We start from the raw sequence: 16,207 nt of genomic DNA on the forward strand, positions 1-16,207 counted from the left end.
GGATAGACTTCCTTTGGGCAATGACAAGAGTCCTCTAAAGTGGGGAGGTCACTCGTAGAAAGTGAATATTCTAAGGCAGGGTGGGGAACCTGTGGCCTCAAGCCACATGTGCCTGTTTCCACAATCTGGCTAGCAGCTTTAATTAAACCTGAAGGCCACAGGTTCCCCTTAGAATCTGCTATTTGATAAACCCAAAGACCCCGCTGCTGGGGAAAAAGAAATTAAATCTTATAGTCATAGGAAAAAGGCTCTAAATCACCACTGAATAGAGAAATGCGAATCAAAACAATTCTTAGGTACACATCACACCTATCGCATTGGCCAACATGACAAAACAAGAAAATTATAAATGATGGAGAAGATGTGAGAAAATTGGAAAACTAGTTCATTGTTGGTGGAGTTGTGAACTAATCCAACCATTCTGGAGAGCATTTTGGAACTATGCCCAAAGGGCTATAAAAATGTGTATACCCTTTGACCCAGCAATACCACTCCTAGGGCTGTATCCCGAAGAGGTCACAACAATGGGAAAAGGACCCACATGTACAAAAATATTTATAGCGGCTCTTTTTGTGGTGGCCAAGAACTGGAAATTGAAAGGATGCCCCATCAATTGAGGAATGACTGAAAAAGCTGTGGTACATGAATGTAATGGAATACTACTGTGCTCTAAGAAATGATGAGCAAGTGGACTTCAGAAAAACCTGGAAAGACTTATATGAACTGATGCTGAGTGAGGGGAGCAGAACCAGAACATTGAACACAATAACAGCACATTACAACAGTATGTGTCACTATGTGTGCCGTGACAGTACACAACAGGGCACACTGCAATAATGCAATGACCAACTTTGATAGACTTATCTCTTCTCAGAGATGCAAGGACCTAAAACAATTCCAAAAGACTCCTGCTATTCACATGCAGAGAAAGAAATACGGGAGTCTGAAGGCAGATCAAAGCATACTATTTGCTCTTTTTTTGTTTTGTTTTGTTTTTTCTTTCTCATGGCTCCTCCCATTCGTTCTAGTTCTTCTACATAACAAGACTAATGTGAAAATATATTTAATAAGAATGTATATGTAGAGCCTGTATCAGATTGCACGCTGTCTTGGGGAGGTGGAGAAACTTAAAACTTATAGAAGTGAATGTTGAAAACTAAAAATAAATAGATTTATTAAAAAAAAAAGTAAGGGGACCAGTGTCGTCTAAAGTGGTAGAGGGGAGTCCTCTAAGGGGAGAAATGGTCTGGATTACCCTTGGGAAACATCCATTCCTCTAAAGAGCATCCTCCAAGGGGCAGAGGAGACTCCACCATCTCAGGTGTGTGGGGGGGAAGAAGCTGAGTTGCTTTTGGGTAACTACAATTCTCTAACAGGGAGAAGGGTTTTCCCTCTCTAAGCGGTGGGGTGTCCTCTTTGAGTAGTTGCCTGGTCCTCTACGGGGTGTGGTTGGGGGGGGGGGTAGTTTCCTCTAAGGGAGAATGGGCTGGGCTGTCTTTCCAAACCTGCATAGTACTCTATGAGCAAGTTCCCTTTCTCTAAGGAGTGGGAGGATCCCCATTCTTTAAAGTGTAGTTCTCTCTCTAATAAGGGTCTCCATTTTCTAAAAGAGAGGTTCCTCTAAGGATGGGGTCCCCCTCCTCCAAGGAGTGATCCATGCTCTAAGGAGGCTCCTTCCTCTAATGGGGTGGCTCTCTCCAAGGTGGTGCATGGAGGGTCCCCATCCTCTAAGGGGGTTCCCTTCTCTAAGGGGGGTCCCCATCCTCTAAGGGCGATCCTCATCCTCTAAGGGGGTTCCTCTCTCTAAGGAGGGGTCCCCATCCTCCAAGGCGGATGGCGGGGCCTTGCGTGGGAACCTGACTAGCCCCACCTCCCACAAGGGGCAAGTCCCTCTCCCTCGGCGCCTAGCCCCAGTCCCTCGTGGGACGACGCGGGCGGAGTGACGTGACGCGTCCCTCGGCCCCAGCTCTGACCTGCGCCTTTGCGAGCGGATTGGGAGCTCCTGCTCCGGGGGCCGCCGCGGGCCCAGGGCCTCGGCTCGTCCTCCATGAGCGCCTCAGCAGCTCCTCCTCCTTCTCCCAGAGCCGCCCGGGACATGTGTCAGGGGCGGGGCCTCAGCTCGCCCGCCATAGTGACCCCGCCCACTGCCCGCCCCCGGTCCTTCCTCCTTCCCCAGAGACGCCTGGGATGTGCGTCGGGGGGTGGGGCCTCAGCTGGTCCGCCGTGAGGACATCACCGGTTCAGCCTCCTTCTCCTCCCCGCTAGAGCCGGGGCCTGGGAGGTGAGGCTGGGGGCGGGGTCAGGGCGGGACCTCAGCTCCTCAACCATTAACCTTCTCACCGAGGGCTCCATCTCCTCCCCGTGCCGTGGGATGTGAGACGTGAGGCAGGTGGGGGCGGGGTCAGAGGCAGGGCCTCAGCTCGTCCTCCGTGACGACAACGCCACCGGCTCCTCCTCCTCCTCTTCCTCCTATCCCCAGCCTGAGACGCGGGGCGCAGATGGGGGCGGGATCCGGGCGGGGCCTCAACACTTCCGCCATTGGCTGCTCCACCTCCTCTTCGCGCCGGGTGGGCGGGGAAGGGGCGGGACCGGGGGCGGTCTAGAGGCGGAGCCTCGGCCGGGCGGAGCAGAGGAGGAGGCCCAGGCCGGCCTGGAGAGTGTCGAGGCAGGTAGGAGGCGGCGGGGGTCTGGTTGCTGGGGAGAACGTGGGGCAGGGCGTTAGCCCCAGGCCCGCGGCCTGCGCTCGGGAGTCTCCAGACTCGGCTCAGCCGAGGGAGTGAACGGGGCCGGACCCGGAGCACGCGGCTTGAAGCCACCGGGCCCCTATCGGAGTGGGCGGGGAGGCCGGGAGACGCGGGCACTTCGTAGCCGTGGGACTCCGGGCAGGTCACTTCAAGCTCCGCTCCTCAGTTTCCCCATCTGTAAAATGAGGGAAGTCGCCCAAGACGGCCTCCGAGCCCCGCCCCCCCCCCCCAGCTCGAGGCTTGGGATGCAAGCCCCCCGAGGACAAAGACTCTTCAGCTCTTGGTTCGGACCCCCACCCCAAACTCAGTGCCGGGCACACAGTAGGCACTTGGTTCACAGGTGTCGATTTCAGGTGTTGATCAATGTCACCGATGCTCCGAGGCCAAGCAGGGTCAGGGCTCCCACCCAGCATCGGCAGAGGAAGCTTCATTTGAACTTGCTTTTTGTCTCTGTCTCTTCCCAATGCTCCTCGATTGATTGACTGACTTCGCACAAGTAGGAGAGCCTTCTTTTGAAAGCCATCTATCCATTCGATTTCTCTCCTTCCCAGCAAGGGATGAAGTTACTTAAAGCTCTCCGGGTCTCAGTTTCCCGTTCTGTATACCGAAGGAGTTGACCCTCAGCATAGGTGATTCTGAGGCCAAAGGAAGGGGTGAACACAGTGATAAATTCTCTGAAGGCCGGGACTAGTTGCGTTTTTGTTGTCTGTCCTCAGTGCTTGGCACCAGGGCCCTTACTTAATCCCTTAATGAAGGCTTGTTGCTGATGGGTGAGGAGGTTGCCATAGGTGATTTCTAGGGCCTCTTCAGTATCTAAGCTTATGACCCTGTAAGTGAGGACGCTTTGATGCCTATGACATTAGAATACTGGAATCTCCAATGGAATTGTAGAAGTTTAGAATTCAAAAATGATAAAAGAGCTTCCCCCCTACCCCCCACCCCATTAGTGTAAAGCAGGGCATCTTAAACTTTTTCCACTTGAGACCCCCAGGGCTTCTTAAACTGTGTGTCGAGACCCCATATAGGTTCGACCCCATATAGGTTCGCTAACAGAGAACCAGAGTGCTGAATTAGACCTGGGATTTCTCAGTGTTTGGAGTGAGCCTTTGCAAAATGCTTACCCTTTCTTCTGGAAAGTGGGGACATCTCAGAAAAAAAAATATGCATATCAATACGTAAATGTGGAACCAGAAAATTTAGAGGATACATGAAAGGTTCATTTTTAAAATATCAACTCCTATTGTTTTATCATCTTTAATATTTCCATAGAGAGACTGCTGAAGTTCAGCCATGATTTTTACTAAACTCTTAAAATTATCTATTAGATTCTTCCTAATAATACTTCATGCAGAAGTATAATTATATATACCTGCTCCTTAATGTAATAATAAAATATCTGCATCAGTTAATTGCAGTGTTTCTGGAGGCAACGTGGTATATGTCGTGCTGAGGTGCCAAACTCAAGGCCAGAGGCTCTTACAAAACTCTAGAGTGAGGATGAGCCAGAGTAAAATGTAATTGGGAAATAGTTAACGAGATAAAGAAAAATACAATATAATATAAAAAATGTTAATTTGTGGTTTTTTAATATGGCCGGGAGGGATCCATTTCTATTTGAAATACCCCTTACTTAGAGCATAGAGTCATGCTCAATTTGGAGTCAGATCTCCTGGATTCACATCCTACCTCAACTATGTGACAATGGTTAAAAATCACTTAACTTTTAACAACCTCAGTTTTATGACCTGTAAAGTGGAAATAATAATAAACGTTCTTTGTTTGGGTTTGATACACAAAGTTGTTGTGACAATTAAATAAATAATGTATATAAGGTCCTTTGTAAGCCTTAAAGCAGGCTATACAAGTTGAGCGATTTTTTTCGTTTTAGTGGGTCTCTACAGTAAAACTGAAAGAAAAGTCGAAAACTCAGGAATGGCTGTGGAAGAGCTTCAGTCCATAATAAAGAGATGTGTAAGTAATTTTCTTTGAACAAAAATAAGCCTCTGCCTTTCACATTGCCATGCGTTTGTACCAGGGAATGCTTTGTACGTAGTGCAGGACATTCCAGTTTTCTCTTGGATCAGTGTTGCTTTTTTCCCCCACTGCAAATAAATATTCCAGGGATGGGAGTGGAGCAGTGGTGATACCAGACACATGTGTTGCTTCTCTAGCTTCCTAACTTTTTCTGAATTTTAGTACGTCGGATTCTAAGATAGTTTATTTGGATACTATTCAGGAAAGTTATTAGTTCTGCCTGTGAATTTGTACCATGAGTGAAGATCAAGAGTAAAAATCAAATAATGACTTAATTTATTACATACACACGTAAATGAATGCTAACTTGCCTGGTTTTGTTGTTGTTTGTAAAGCAAATCCTAGAAGAGGAGGACTTCAAAGAAGAAGATTTTGGTCTCTTTCAGCTAGCAGGCCAAAAATGTTTAGAAGAAGGGCACATTGCTCAGGTATTAGACATTTTAGAAAATGAGAAGAACAAGGTAAGTTCAACTGTCGTGTGTAACTTTTTATACTTTATTAGATAGCGAATAGCAGATACCCTGGATAACCCTGCCCAAACTACTGAGGATTGATTGCATGGCTGTTCTATTCTTAGTATACATCTAAATAGATAATACCATTGGGATACTTAGCTTAATACCTTAAGCCTAACCTTCCAAGGTGATGCACAAATACATAGCTTGGTAAACAGTGTTTAAAATGGGGTTCATCTGGCATTTATTTTTTTCATTTGCCATGCAGAACTCTTAGTGATGATTTTAAAACAATTTGTACTGTGTGCTTCACAAAAAAAATAAAACTCAGTTAAGAGCAAGGGTTCATGCTTATGTTCTTGAACAAAATTGGTGGTGTTTAGGTAGAGGCTTTGATTAATTTAAAGCTTAGGCTCTATTTGTACAATTTTCATTGTACAAAATATACCCCAACTCCAATTTTCTTTCTTCAGACACCCATCCAAACAATGTATTAATATTGTACTCCTTTATTCATTTTAATGAAAGTCTCTTGTGGGATAAAGAAAATAGACTGTTTATGAAAAGATTTTAAAAGTATAAGGCACAATTCTAACTGAAACAAGAGAAAGTCAGATAGATGCAAAGGAGAGTTGTAGGTGAAGAGCTATGAGAAATTTGAGGAGGGAGACATCACTTTCCCTTGGGGGTAGAGGGTTTCGGGAAATGTTTCTTGGAGGAAATGGTACTTGATTGGTGCCTTGGAGGAAGGGAAGGGCATCTACAGAAATTGAGTGGTGGTAGGGGAAGAGTCTATTCCAGGCATGGAGGGATATTGTGAACAAAATCACAGCAGGAAAGGGAAGAATAAAAATGAGACGAAAATTGGTCTAATTTGGTCGGGAGTGTGACTGTGTAAAGGGGACCTTTGATGTGTCTGGAAAGGTAGGTTGGGGAGGATCTCAGAAAATACCAGTATTGGAAGTTCATCTCTGGTTGGCTATAGAGAGGCACCAAAGGTTTTTGAGTGGTTGATTGACATCATCAGAATAATGCATTAGGAAGATTGCTAGGGCAGCAAAGGGAAGGATGGATCAGAGGCAGAAAAACCAATCTTTTTCAGTCTACCATCTTGTTCTTATGAAGGTGATTTTTTTTTTTACCCCAAGTAGAAAACTTTATTTTTCCCTACTGAATTTCATCTAGTTAGATTTAACTTAGTGTTCTAGCCTATCAAGATCTTTTTGGATCTTGACTTTGTCATCCTGTGTATTAACTAACTTCCAGCTTTCTGTCATCTACAAATTTACTAAGTGTGTCATCTATGCTTGTATCCAAGTCACTGAAAAAATGTTCAACAACCCAGCTCCCCTGGCCTTCTCATAGAGACCTCCCCAGTTACAGAGAACCAGTAATGGCCCTCTCTTGGAGACCAGTCCCCAGTTCGGAATCCAACTATATTAGAGTAGAGTGAGATAAGCTACTTCATCAAAAGCATTACTTAAATCTAGATAAACTCTTAACTTCAGCACTCCCCTGAGCCACCATTGTGGAAACTTTACAGAGAAGAAATGAGGTGAGTTTGGCCTAACCTGGTTCTGATGACACAATGCTGGTGCTTATTCTAGACAATCACCAACCATCTCTAGAATGATCCAGCCGGAATTTTCCCCAGGCTCACTGGTCTGTAGTTTGCAAACTTTATTCTCTTCCCTTTTTTGAAACAGCTCCTTTCTTCCTGCAGCTCTCTGCCATTCCACCTGATCTATGATCAGCCCCTGGGACAGGGGACTGGAATTCAGAAAAGGCAACAGTCATTGCTGTTTTACTAAGGCTGATGATGCCTCTGACGTGCTTATTGGTCATTAGCTGTCAGTTTCTTGGTCTCCATTTTGGTTCTGCCATTTTTACAGGCAAGGAAAGAAAGCTTCAGGCAGCTTGGCTTCACTCTGTCACCCCCGATGCCTCCTTCACCCCAGCAGCCTTTCTTCCAGGGGCTTAATTAAAAAGCTTTCTAAACATTGCTCTTATTGGTCCTGGTTCTATGATGGGTCAGGTGGGCCAATTCCTCTTTGGGAGCAAAGTGCTTCTTCATATGAAGCATCCTTCAGTGCAATAAGCAAACATGTAAATCACATGAAAAGGGGCTTGGCAGTTGGCATCTTGGCATGCGAAGGGGAAAATATTCTTCATGACTTCAAGCACTTGCTGTCTTTGAATGCTTTACACACTTGGTCCTCCATAACAGCTAATGGAATCTCCCTTTTATTTTCACAGCAAAGAGTTTTAACCCTTTTTATAAGGAAACCCTATTTTATAAGGAACACTGAGGCCCAAAGAAAGTCCCATAATTACTTTGCCAGTCAGTTATGAAGCAGCATGTACAGAGAGCTTTTTCTTATTTGTAATAATTTGAGGACTAAGAATAGCCATATTCGAAAAGCATAGCAGGAGACTCTTGTAGTTAACAGATTTTTGCCTCACTACCTCTGAAAATGTTTTTCCAGGTTATCATCAGGAGTATGGGTTGGAATCTTGTTGGCCCGGTTGTTAGATGCTTTTTGTGTCATAAAGAGGAAGCTGATAAAAGAGAAAAATGTTTGAAAATGCTTGATTTGCTGGTAAAGGTAAGTTAGTGCATCCATGTCCTTCTCGAATTCTCATAAGTTTTCAACCCTTTAGTTCTTATTATTTGGTAGGAGAACTTTCATATCAAAAGATTTGTAGATATGATGAGTTTGGTTCTATTTTGCTTGGTTTGGTTTTTTGAGCAAAGGCCTTCTCTTTGAACCTGGTGGAGAATCTTAGAACTGGGAGGGACTTTTAAGGTCAGCCTATTATTTTATGAGAACACTGAAGGACAGATGAGTCTTGCCCAAAATCACATGGCCAGTTAGTGCCAAACCCAGGACTTTTCCTGGTACTTTTTCCACTGTAACTACTGTCTGATCATAACAAGGTTAAAAACTGGAGGGGAAGCTGGAAGTCAGCCAAAAGAAGGCAACCAGGATGAGGAGGAGAGATGATGCCATGTGAAATTTGGTTGAGGGAAATAGCAGAATTTAACCTGGAGAAGAAAAAATACATTCAGGAGGTTGCTTTGTTTGTTTTTGTATTTTGGTCCAGACCTATGATTTTATTGTGGTGGGTACCTCCACGTGTGGAAGCCCTTCTACTAATGCAGATCACCAATTCTTTTGCACCTTACAATCCCAGGGGATTGTCTGTGAGCTGGGAGGAGTCAGGCAAGACTTGAAACTTTTTGGGCTTTTGTGACTTCCAGATCATCCTTGTATATGCTATCTCACAATGCCTCTTGGGGTGTTTGTATATTTTATGGTAGTCTTAGGGAAGAGGAGTCTCACTTGTTCTGATTGGTTCAAGGTCTAGGCCTGGATGGAAGTTTTGAGAAGGCAGATTTTCAGCATAAGGAAAACTTTCCTGTTACAACTGACCAAAATTGGAATGGGCTGTCTCATGCTAGGATGGAGTTGTGAGTTCATCACTGGAGGTCTTAAAGGAGAAGTAGACCAATACTTTTGAAGTTGTAGGTGGGATTCCTAGTGTGGGAAGGAGTGAAACTCAGTCATCTCTGAAGTTATCTTATAAGGAAGAATAAGGAGCAAACCACAGATCAGGATGTAGCTTGTAGCTAGAGGAGGAGAGGGGGGATTCAGTGCCTTTTTGGAAAGGCTCCATGTAAGCCTATCAAGAGCAGGCAGGGAAGACCTAGCAAAGGACCTGGGTAAGGGGAGACCAGAGGAGATGAGGAGTACACTGCCTCATTGACTCCTGCTCATTGAGTGTGAAAGCCCCCTTCTGAGACAAGGTTAGTGAAGTCACAAGACAGGGCCAAACAGAAAAGAGTAGAGAATTGTTGTCGGCAAGAAAATCCCGGAAGGGAGAGAAGTCCCCATCAGTAAGCCCTGGTCTGGGCCCCTGACAGGGGAAGGGGCCCTGGTGCTGGGAGCACTGACATTTTCAGGGAGTCTGTGGATGGGGGAGATTTAAGAGAGGGCTGCTCTGGAAATCAGCTCTCCTCCATGCCTTTTCTCTTTATCTTAAGAGGTGTGTGTGTGCAGTGAAGAGGTCCTTTGTGTAGATGGGCATTTTTTGTTGTGTCGTGATGATTCGAGAACCCTAAATGCTGTGCCCTGCATAAAAACACAGCCTTGTCCAAATACATATTGGTAAATGTCAGTATTGTAACAAAAGTTTGCATGGAGAATCCTGTTGCTGCTAAGCAGACAGTTGTATAGGTTACCCAGGGGGTCGAGTTCTAGACTTAGAGTCAGGAAGACCTGAGTTTAAATCCTGCCTCAGACACTTACTCTTGATGTGGCCCTGGGCAAGTCATTTAACCTCTGGGCCTCAGTTTTCTCATCCGTAAAATGGGGATAATAATAATACTCACCTTATTGGCTTGTGAGAATCAAATGAGATGGCTGTAAAATGCCACGTCAATTAAATAATATATAAATGGCAGTCATCATTTGCCAACAGTGTCTGCGTGGTTGTAACCGAGGGGCTTCGGGTTCGTGTCTCTGTAGCTCTGTCATCCGAAGGAGCTGCTTCTGGGTTTGCTTGAGCTGATCGAGGAGGCCTCTGGCAGTCAGATCTCTGAAGTCCTTCTTCTTTTACTCGACCCGCTACAGACAGGTAACGAGCACTGCGATGTCAGCAGATGGGGGTGATTTTAGCTCTGCAGGTAATTAGTTAACTTAAGCCAAAAGCAAAACAGAAATCACGCCTCCTCCGATAATTTCATTAAACAGAACTTAGCTAAGGCGAGGAGCATCAAGTGCCTTGGTGGCATTAGCCTGAGACTTGTTGAATTAAGGGCAGATCAGGTATCTCTTTGGGCTGAATAGAACATGACTCTTATGAAGTAGTTACGAAGTGTGTGGGAAAGCTACATGTGATCATTCCACCACTTAGGGAAAGGCCTGATTGTGCCAGTCCTCTGCTCAGAAAGTTACCGTGTGTTTCCTCCTTCCCATTGTTTGTAGGATTAAATAAAAACTCTTTAGCCTGGTGTTCAAGGCCCTCTTTCAGTCCGGTTCTAGTCAGACTAGAGTATTAGCCATTCACTCATTGCATCTTACCCACTCTTGGCTTCATGCATTGGTGCAGGGTAACTTCCATGCCTAGGATGGACTTTGTCCACATCTACCGTTGAATTCCTCTTCCTTCAAGACCTAGGGGAAGTGCTCCCTCTTCCACGAAGTCTTCCCGGGTCCCTTGCCAGAAATGATTACTCAATCATCTTCTCCCCCAACCAGATCTTTCATGCTCCAATTGGATTTCTATGCACTTATCAAAGTCTAGTTTGTATTATGATTGTGGATGTGTCTTCTTTGTCCCCTTATTCTATTCTGAACTCACTTATCTGAACTCATTTATCAACTTGTCCAAAACAGAAATCACTACCCCCCTAGTATCCACTTTTTCTCCTACCTCCTGTGTTTCTGTCCAGGTTACCTCTAGCCCTTTCAGTCACCAAGCTCACCCCCTAGGAGGCCTTATCAGCTCATTGTTCTCACCTCCACATCTACTCAGGTGCTAAACCTTGTCGATTCTCCCTCCACAACATCTGTTGTACCCACCTCCTGTTCTCTGCTCACGTGCCCCCCACTCTTGTTCAGACCCTCACGGCCTCTCTCTCCTACCTGGACTATGGCAAGAGCCTCCTAGCTGGTCCCTGCCTCCAGCTTCTCTGCTCTCCAATCCCTTCTCCACACAGTGGTCACATCAGTATTTCTAAAGCAAGTGTCACACCCTGCCCCTGCTGAAGAACTGATGGTACTCACCCCCCACCCCAACCTTCCGGCACTTAAAGGCTTTTTAAGAGTTGGTATCAGCCATATCTTCAGATTTGTGTAGTATTACTCCCCTTCACCCACTCTGTGTTCCAACCATAGCTCCTGCTCCACATCTCATCTCCCATCTCCCATCTCCAGGCCTTCGCACACTTTTTTTTTTTGCACGGGGGAAGGCAGGGCAGTTGGGGTTAAGTGACTTGCCCAAGGTCACACAGCTAGTAAGTATGTCAAGTGTCTGAGGCCGAATTTGAACTCAGATCCTCCTGACTCCAGGGCCGGCGCTCTACTCACTGTACCACCTAGCTGCCTCACTGTGCCACGTAGCTTCACACATTCTTGCTGTGCATGGAGTACTGCCTTTGCTCACTTCTTCACCTCTTGGGATTCCCAGATCCCTTCACAGCTCAGCTTAGGCACCACCTCCTAGAGGAGGTGCTTCCTAATTCTCCCTGTTGTTAGTGGCTCTCCCTCACTGACCTTGTATTTATTTTGTGTGTATTCAATACTTGCTTATCTGTGTACATATGGCCTTCTTAGTAGAAGGTAAGCTTCTTGTGGGCAGGGACTATTTCCTCTTTTGTCTTTATCATCTCAGCACCAGGCATGTGGTAGAAAGTCAGTGTCTGTTGAATGGAATGTGCACCTTGTACATAGTAGGAACTCGATGCATTTATACAGGTGATCCACCTTTTTATTGTGTTTTATTTTCTACATCTTAGAGCTTTCCATCATGACTGTGACTCCCTGTCTATAACCTTTACACCTATATCTTGCATCAGGGATATTCCATCTACACAAATTTTGTATTACTTGCAATGTGGTGTCATCCTAGTCTTCCTAGTAATGGATGGAATTTCCCAATACTCACAACCTTTGTGCCAGCGACCCTGTACTAGATCCTATTTCTGAGGGCAATGATGTACCAGCTATTTCTGCCACTTCTGCATTGAGTGCTTGGAGACAGAGATGACCAGGACCACCCCCAAGGAGTGGAACTGAGACACGCCAAGGCTGTGTGCAGGGTGTGTCTAGCAAAAGCCCACTGTCCAGTGAATGAGGCTTATTCCAAAGATGGCAAGCCATTACATGATTTTCTAGCTACATCTTCTTAAAACTATGGACTGAACTTTATAAGGAATGAAAAATTAGAGTAAGTGTGTTTTAAGTGAGTGAAATACCCAACAGCTTCTAACATGGGATCTTCAGAGCACTGAGGGGAAAATAATCTACTGAAAAAATGGAAGTTTCACAAGTTTTTCTCATTTTTAACTTATTTGTTATAAGTGATTACTCAGTGAATCCTGAAACCAAGTAATCAGTTAACTAGTTTTGGTTAAGGGAGAGCCGTCACTAGCACGTGGGAACGTGGGAAGGCTTCCTCTGAATAAAGGCTTCATCTCTGTTTTATAGTGATTCACAAACTTCACAGCAAGAAGGCCCATTCAGTCGGATTAACTCTGTCAACGCTGTGGAGCCAGCTCTCTCTTCTACCCGTCCCTTACACAAAAGAACAAATACAAAAAGACCAGCATGGTCTGGTCCGGTGCTGCAAGGCCTTGGTCCCATTTACTAGGCCTTTTGTGGAGGAAGTTGTTAAAAACAAAGGTCACTCCCTGGAAAACAGTCAGGAGGAGCTGAAGGCAGAACTCCTAAAGTTGTGAGTCAATCCTTTGGGCTGGGGGTGTTCTTTGGTGTGTGCGTGCCTGGAGAATGGACCTATAGACAGGCATGTACCTGGCTAAGCATTGGAGCAGTGATAGGTCTGGTAATTTGAAAACCATGTTGGGCTCAATGGTGGTGTTCCAACTGCATATGTGATGCAGCTATAATAAATTCAAAACCCACCAGCTCAGCTCAGCCGTGTTTATTGTTAACAATAGTGACAAATTTCTATACAATGATTTAGCATTTACAAAGTCCTTCATTATGATGACAACACCACTTTGGTGGTGTTGGAGCAGCTCCTTGTATAGGTGGGGACACTGAGGCACAGAGAGGTTAAGGGAATTGCTCAGGGTCACATAGCAGTAAGTATCAGAGTCAGGACTTGAACTTGGGTGATCTGACTTTCTCCACTACACCATGCTGTCCCTCATGACCACCGTTTGCCCATTTGTCTCTTCTATAAAGGTGATCTCTGAGGCTGAGAATCTTGAGGGAATGGGTCTATGGTGCCAAAAGCTCATCCTCTTTGAAGGCAGTACTAGGCCTTCAATCATCAAGACTGAAAATAAGTGAAGAAACATCCAGAGATCTCTTGGTCATGGCATAGACCAGACTTACAAATGAACCCTCCCAGTGGGGAGCAACAGATGTGGAGCATAGCCTAGACCAGGGGTGGGGAGCCTGGGGCCTAGATGCCACATGTAAGTGCAGCCCTTTGACTGACTCCAAACTTCACAGGGCAAATCCCCTAAGCCTCAAGGCCGCAGGGTACCCACCCCTGGCTAGACTGTCAGATGTGCTTGATATGATAGTGTGACATTCTTCCTGGTTTGGGAGGGGTTTTTTCCATTCTTAGCTTTTATTGTAGGAGAAGGCACACTTAGTGAGGTGTGGAGATATATTTGGAAAAACAAAAGACATCAATTTTAAAAGGTTAGGAAATAAAATAAATAAGCACAGGTTGAATTCAATAAGAGATTGTCCTCCCGTCTCCGCTCCTTCTGATAAAAAGATAGTCATATAACAGCTGTGTGAGTTACTAGATTTTTAAAATATGCAGTGTTAGTTCAGATACATCTATAGAATAAGCAGAAATTGTTACTTAGGAAGTTTTATGTTTAAGTTGCCCTTTCCCTTTTTTTTTTCTTAGTTGTTTCAAAAGTTTGAAATACCCCTTGCTGACAGCACAGTTCATTGAAGTACTTGAAGAAAATGAAGAAGATCCTTTAAAATCTTTTGCTTCTGAAATAGTAGTAAGTACAATGAGATTTATTTGCCTTTTACAAAACAACCATTTTCTTGCTTTATGAAGAAAAACCATTTGCTTTGAGCATCAAGGGGTAAAACTGCAGAATTCTGAGGACAGTTCAAAAGTACGTGCTAGTGGCCCGGTCACTTTCTTTATTTCTGTTTAAAATGTTTTAATCACAGTAGGAAGGTGTGGTCTCATTTACACCAAATCTATCTTACAAGTATGCATTCAGTAACTAATACTGATAATTGAGTACCTTGTGATTGAAATATTTTCCCATCATCTATATATGTGATGTAAAGAAATTAATAAAGACATCTGGGTTAGGTGGGCAGGCCCTGCCAAAATCTGGGCAAGTGTTAGCACATGAAATGGTTGAGTTTTGAGCCTCAGTTAACTTTTCATTATTCTGTTTCATTTGCTTATGGGAGCTTGTGTTTTCCAAATGTGGTGACCCTTGTATTAGTTTCATATTATTATATAGAAAGATCCTAACCTGTATAGTAACTCATCTATTAATGAAAAGAAAATGCTCTCACTGTCACATCTTGTCATAAACTTCATTACCCAAGAAAGAAGTCACAAGCTATAAAGCAGAGAAAAATGGATTTAGAAAGTGGGCAGCTAGCTTGACATGGACTTCTGACCCCCCGGGTTAAAATTCAAGAATAACAGGCCTAGGATAGAGTACATGCAACAAAGATGGATAAGAATGCACTTGCCAGCTGTCTTGCAAATATAATAGAAGGGCTTTAAACTAGAAAGAATGAAGGAGGAAGAAAATGCCTTTGTATAATCCACTAAGTTCGATGCCCTAGAGAATAGTTCCAGTGAAGGGAAAAGAATAGCAGTTGAGTCACCCAGAAGTTTACAGATCAAATTCCAGAAAGGACCCAGGAGGAAAACCCCAGGCCTGAAAAGTCCAGACCCAAAGTTTAGGCAAGGATTTTGTGTCAGAAGTCCTGACATTTTATTCCAGTTGTTGTTCAGTCATGTTTGAGTCTCATGACTCTGTTTGGGAATTTCCTGGCAAAGATACTGCCATCTCCTCCAGCTCATTTTACAGATGAGGAGCTGAGGCTTAACAAGGTTAAGTGACTCACCCAGAGTAACACAGGCAGTAAGCATCCGAGGCCAGATTCAAACTCAGGAAGATGAATCTCCATGATTCCAAGCCCAGTGCTCTCTCCGTTGTACCCCCTAGCTTCTCCTAACATCCCAGAAGCGTATTTGATTCCGTAAATGTCCTTGAGATTTGGGGTGAAGCTCATGACTAGGATATGGCTCTGGGTGAGTATTCCTTGTTCAAAAGAAATAGAGTAGGTTAAAAAAGGGGAGTGTGTGTAGAGCAGCATCGTATACTCAGAATGTACGCTCAGGTGAGGAAATTCAGGAACCAAACGAGGGAATCATTGGTGGAGACTTGAAGATGAATGGCTAGAGAAATGGGGGGTTTTGTTGCGGGAGGATTCTACAAACTACCTGATTAGAAAGAAGAAATAGATGAGGACTTTAGGAAACAGACCACAAGCCTGGAACAGAAGCATGTTATAATGGCGCTGGGAGATTCATTTCCCCAGTAGCTATTGGAGCTGACTCTCTTCTTTGCCAAAAGCAGAGCTTTGCCTTAATGATAGCTTTGTCCTTCAAAGGATAGGGACCAGCAAGGAGAAATTCTGTTGTGTATTGGATCCTCCTTAGCAGAGTAGAAACTATGGTAGCTTTGCAGAAGTCGGGGGTGGGGAAGTGATCGCTCCATCCTAGAGTCTGTGATAGAGGAGAAGAAAACTGGAAGAAGAGTGAGACATGACTAGATTTGGGGAAAGCCAAGTGCAGATGGTGTAGCAGAATGAGGGGCTCTCATGGACCAGGATTCTGCAGGGGAAGTCAGCTCAGGAAGGATGAGAACTCAAGTATGAAAAGGCCCAAAGAGAAATAATCCCAGTAAGGAAAAAGAAGAGAAGTTCTTCTAAAGAGACTTATGCTAATGCAAGAGGAATTCTACCCACTTGGATTGTTAAAAGACAGAAAAAGAAGCATGAAGCAAGGGCAGGTAACAGGATGAAGATGAGAGCACAGCCCGGCCTCTAGAAGCATGTTAGCATGAAAGGGTCTCGAGCAACCTGGGAGGACTTGCACGACAGAACCAGAGAACAGTTTGTGCAGTGACCACAGCAGTGGAAAGACTGAAGAACTCTGAGCAGTGCTGTGGCCAACGGCAGCTTGAGAGTATTGAAGAGGAAATGAGCTGCCCCC

At 44.7% G+C, this 16,207-nt stretch overlaps 2 protein-coding genes across 4 annotated transcripts in view; one reads left to right on the plus strand and one right to left on the minus strand.

Annotated features, from left to right (window-relative positions):
* RPAP2 (RNA polymerase II associated protein 2) overlaps nucleotides 1-2,096 on the minus strand; it is an 89,111-nt gene extending 87,015 nt beyond the window's left edge. For both annotated transcript variants that reach the window (XM_036754756.1, XM_036754755.1), the window contains exon 1: nucleotides 1,974-2,096. In XM_036754756.1, the coding sequence (XP_036610651.1) occupies nucleotides 1,974-2,049 (76 nt within the window). In that variant the 5' untranslated portion in view covers nucleotides 2,050-2,096. The remainder of the gene's footprint in view (nucleotides 1-1,973) is intronic.
* Nucleotides 2,097-2,610: 514 nt separating this feature from the next.
* GLMN (glomulin, FKBP associated protein) overlaps nucleotides 2,611-16,207 on the plus strand; it is a 50,908-nt gene continuing 37,311 nt past the window's right edge. For both annotated transcript variants that reach the window (XM_036754757.1, XM_036754758.1), the window contains exons 1-7: nucleotides 2,611-2,669; nucleotides 4,633-4,715; nucleotides 5,114-5,239; nucleotides 7,720-7,839; nucleotides 9,763-9,871; nucleotides 12,445-12,691; nucleotides 13,850-13,952. In XM_036754757.1, coding sequence (XP_036610652.1) covers nucleotides 4,677-4,715; nucleotides 5,114-5,239; nucleotides 7,720-7,839; nucleotides 9,763-9,871; nucleotides 12,445-12,691; nucleotides 13,850-13,952 — 744 coding nt within the window. In that variant the 5' untranslated portion in view covers nucleotides 2,611-2,669; nucleotides 4,633-4,676. The remainder of the gene's footprint in view (nucleotides 2,670-4,632; nucleotides 4,716-5,113; nucleotides 5,240-7,719; nucleotides 7,840-9,762; nucleotides 9,872-12,444; nucleotides 12,692-13,849; nucleotides 13,953-16,207) is intronic.

Source organism: Trichosurus vulpecula, chromosome 4 (assembly GCF_011100635.1).
Source record: "Trichosurus vulpecula isolate mTriVul1 chromosome 4, mTriVul1.pri, whole genome shotgun sequence".
Taxonomy (NCBI): domain Eukaryota; kingdom Metazoa; phylum Chordata; class Mammalia; order Diprotodontia; family Phalangeridae; genus Trichosurus; species Trichosurus vulpecula.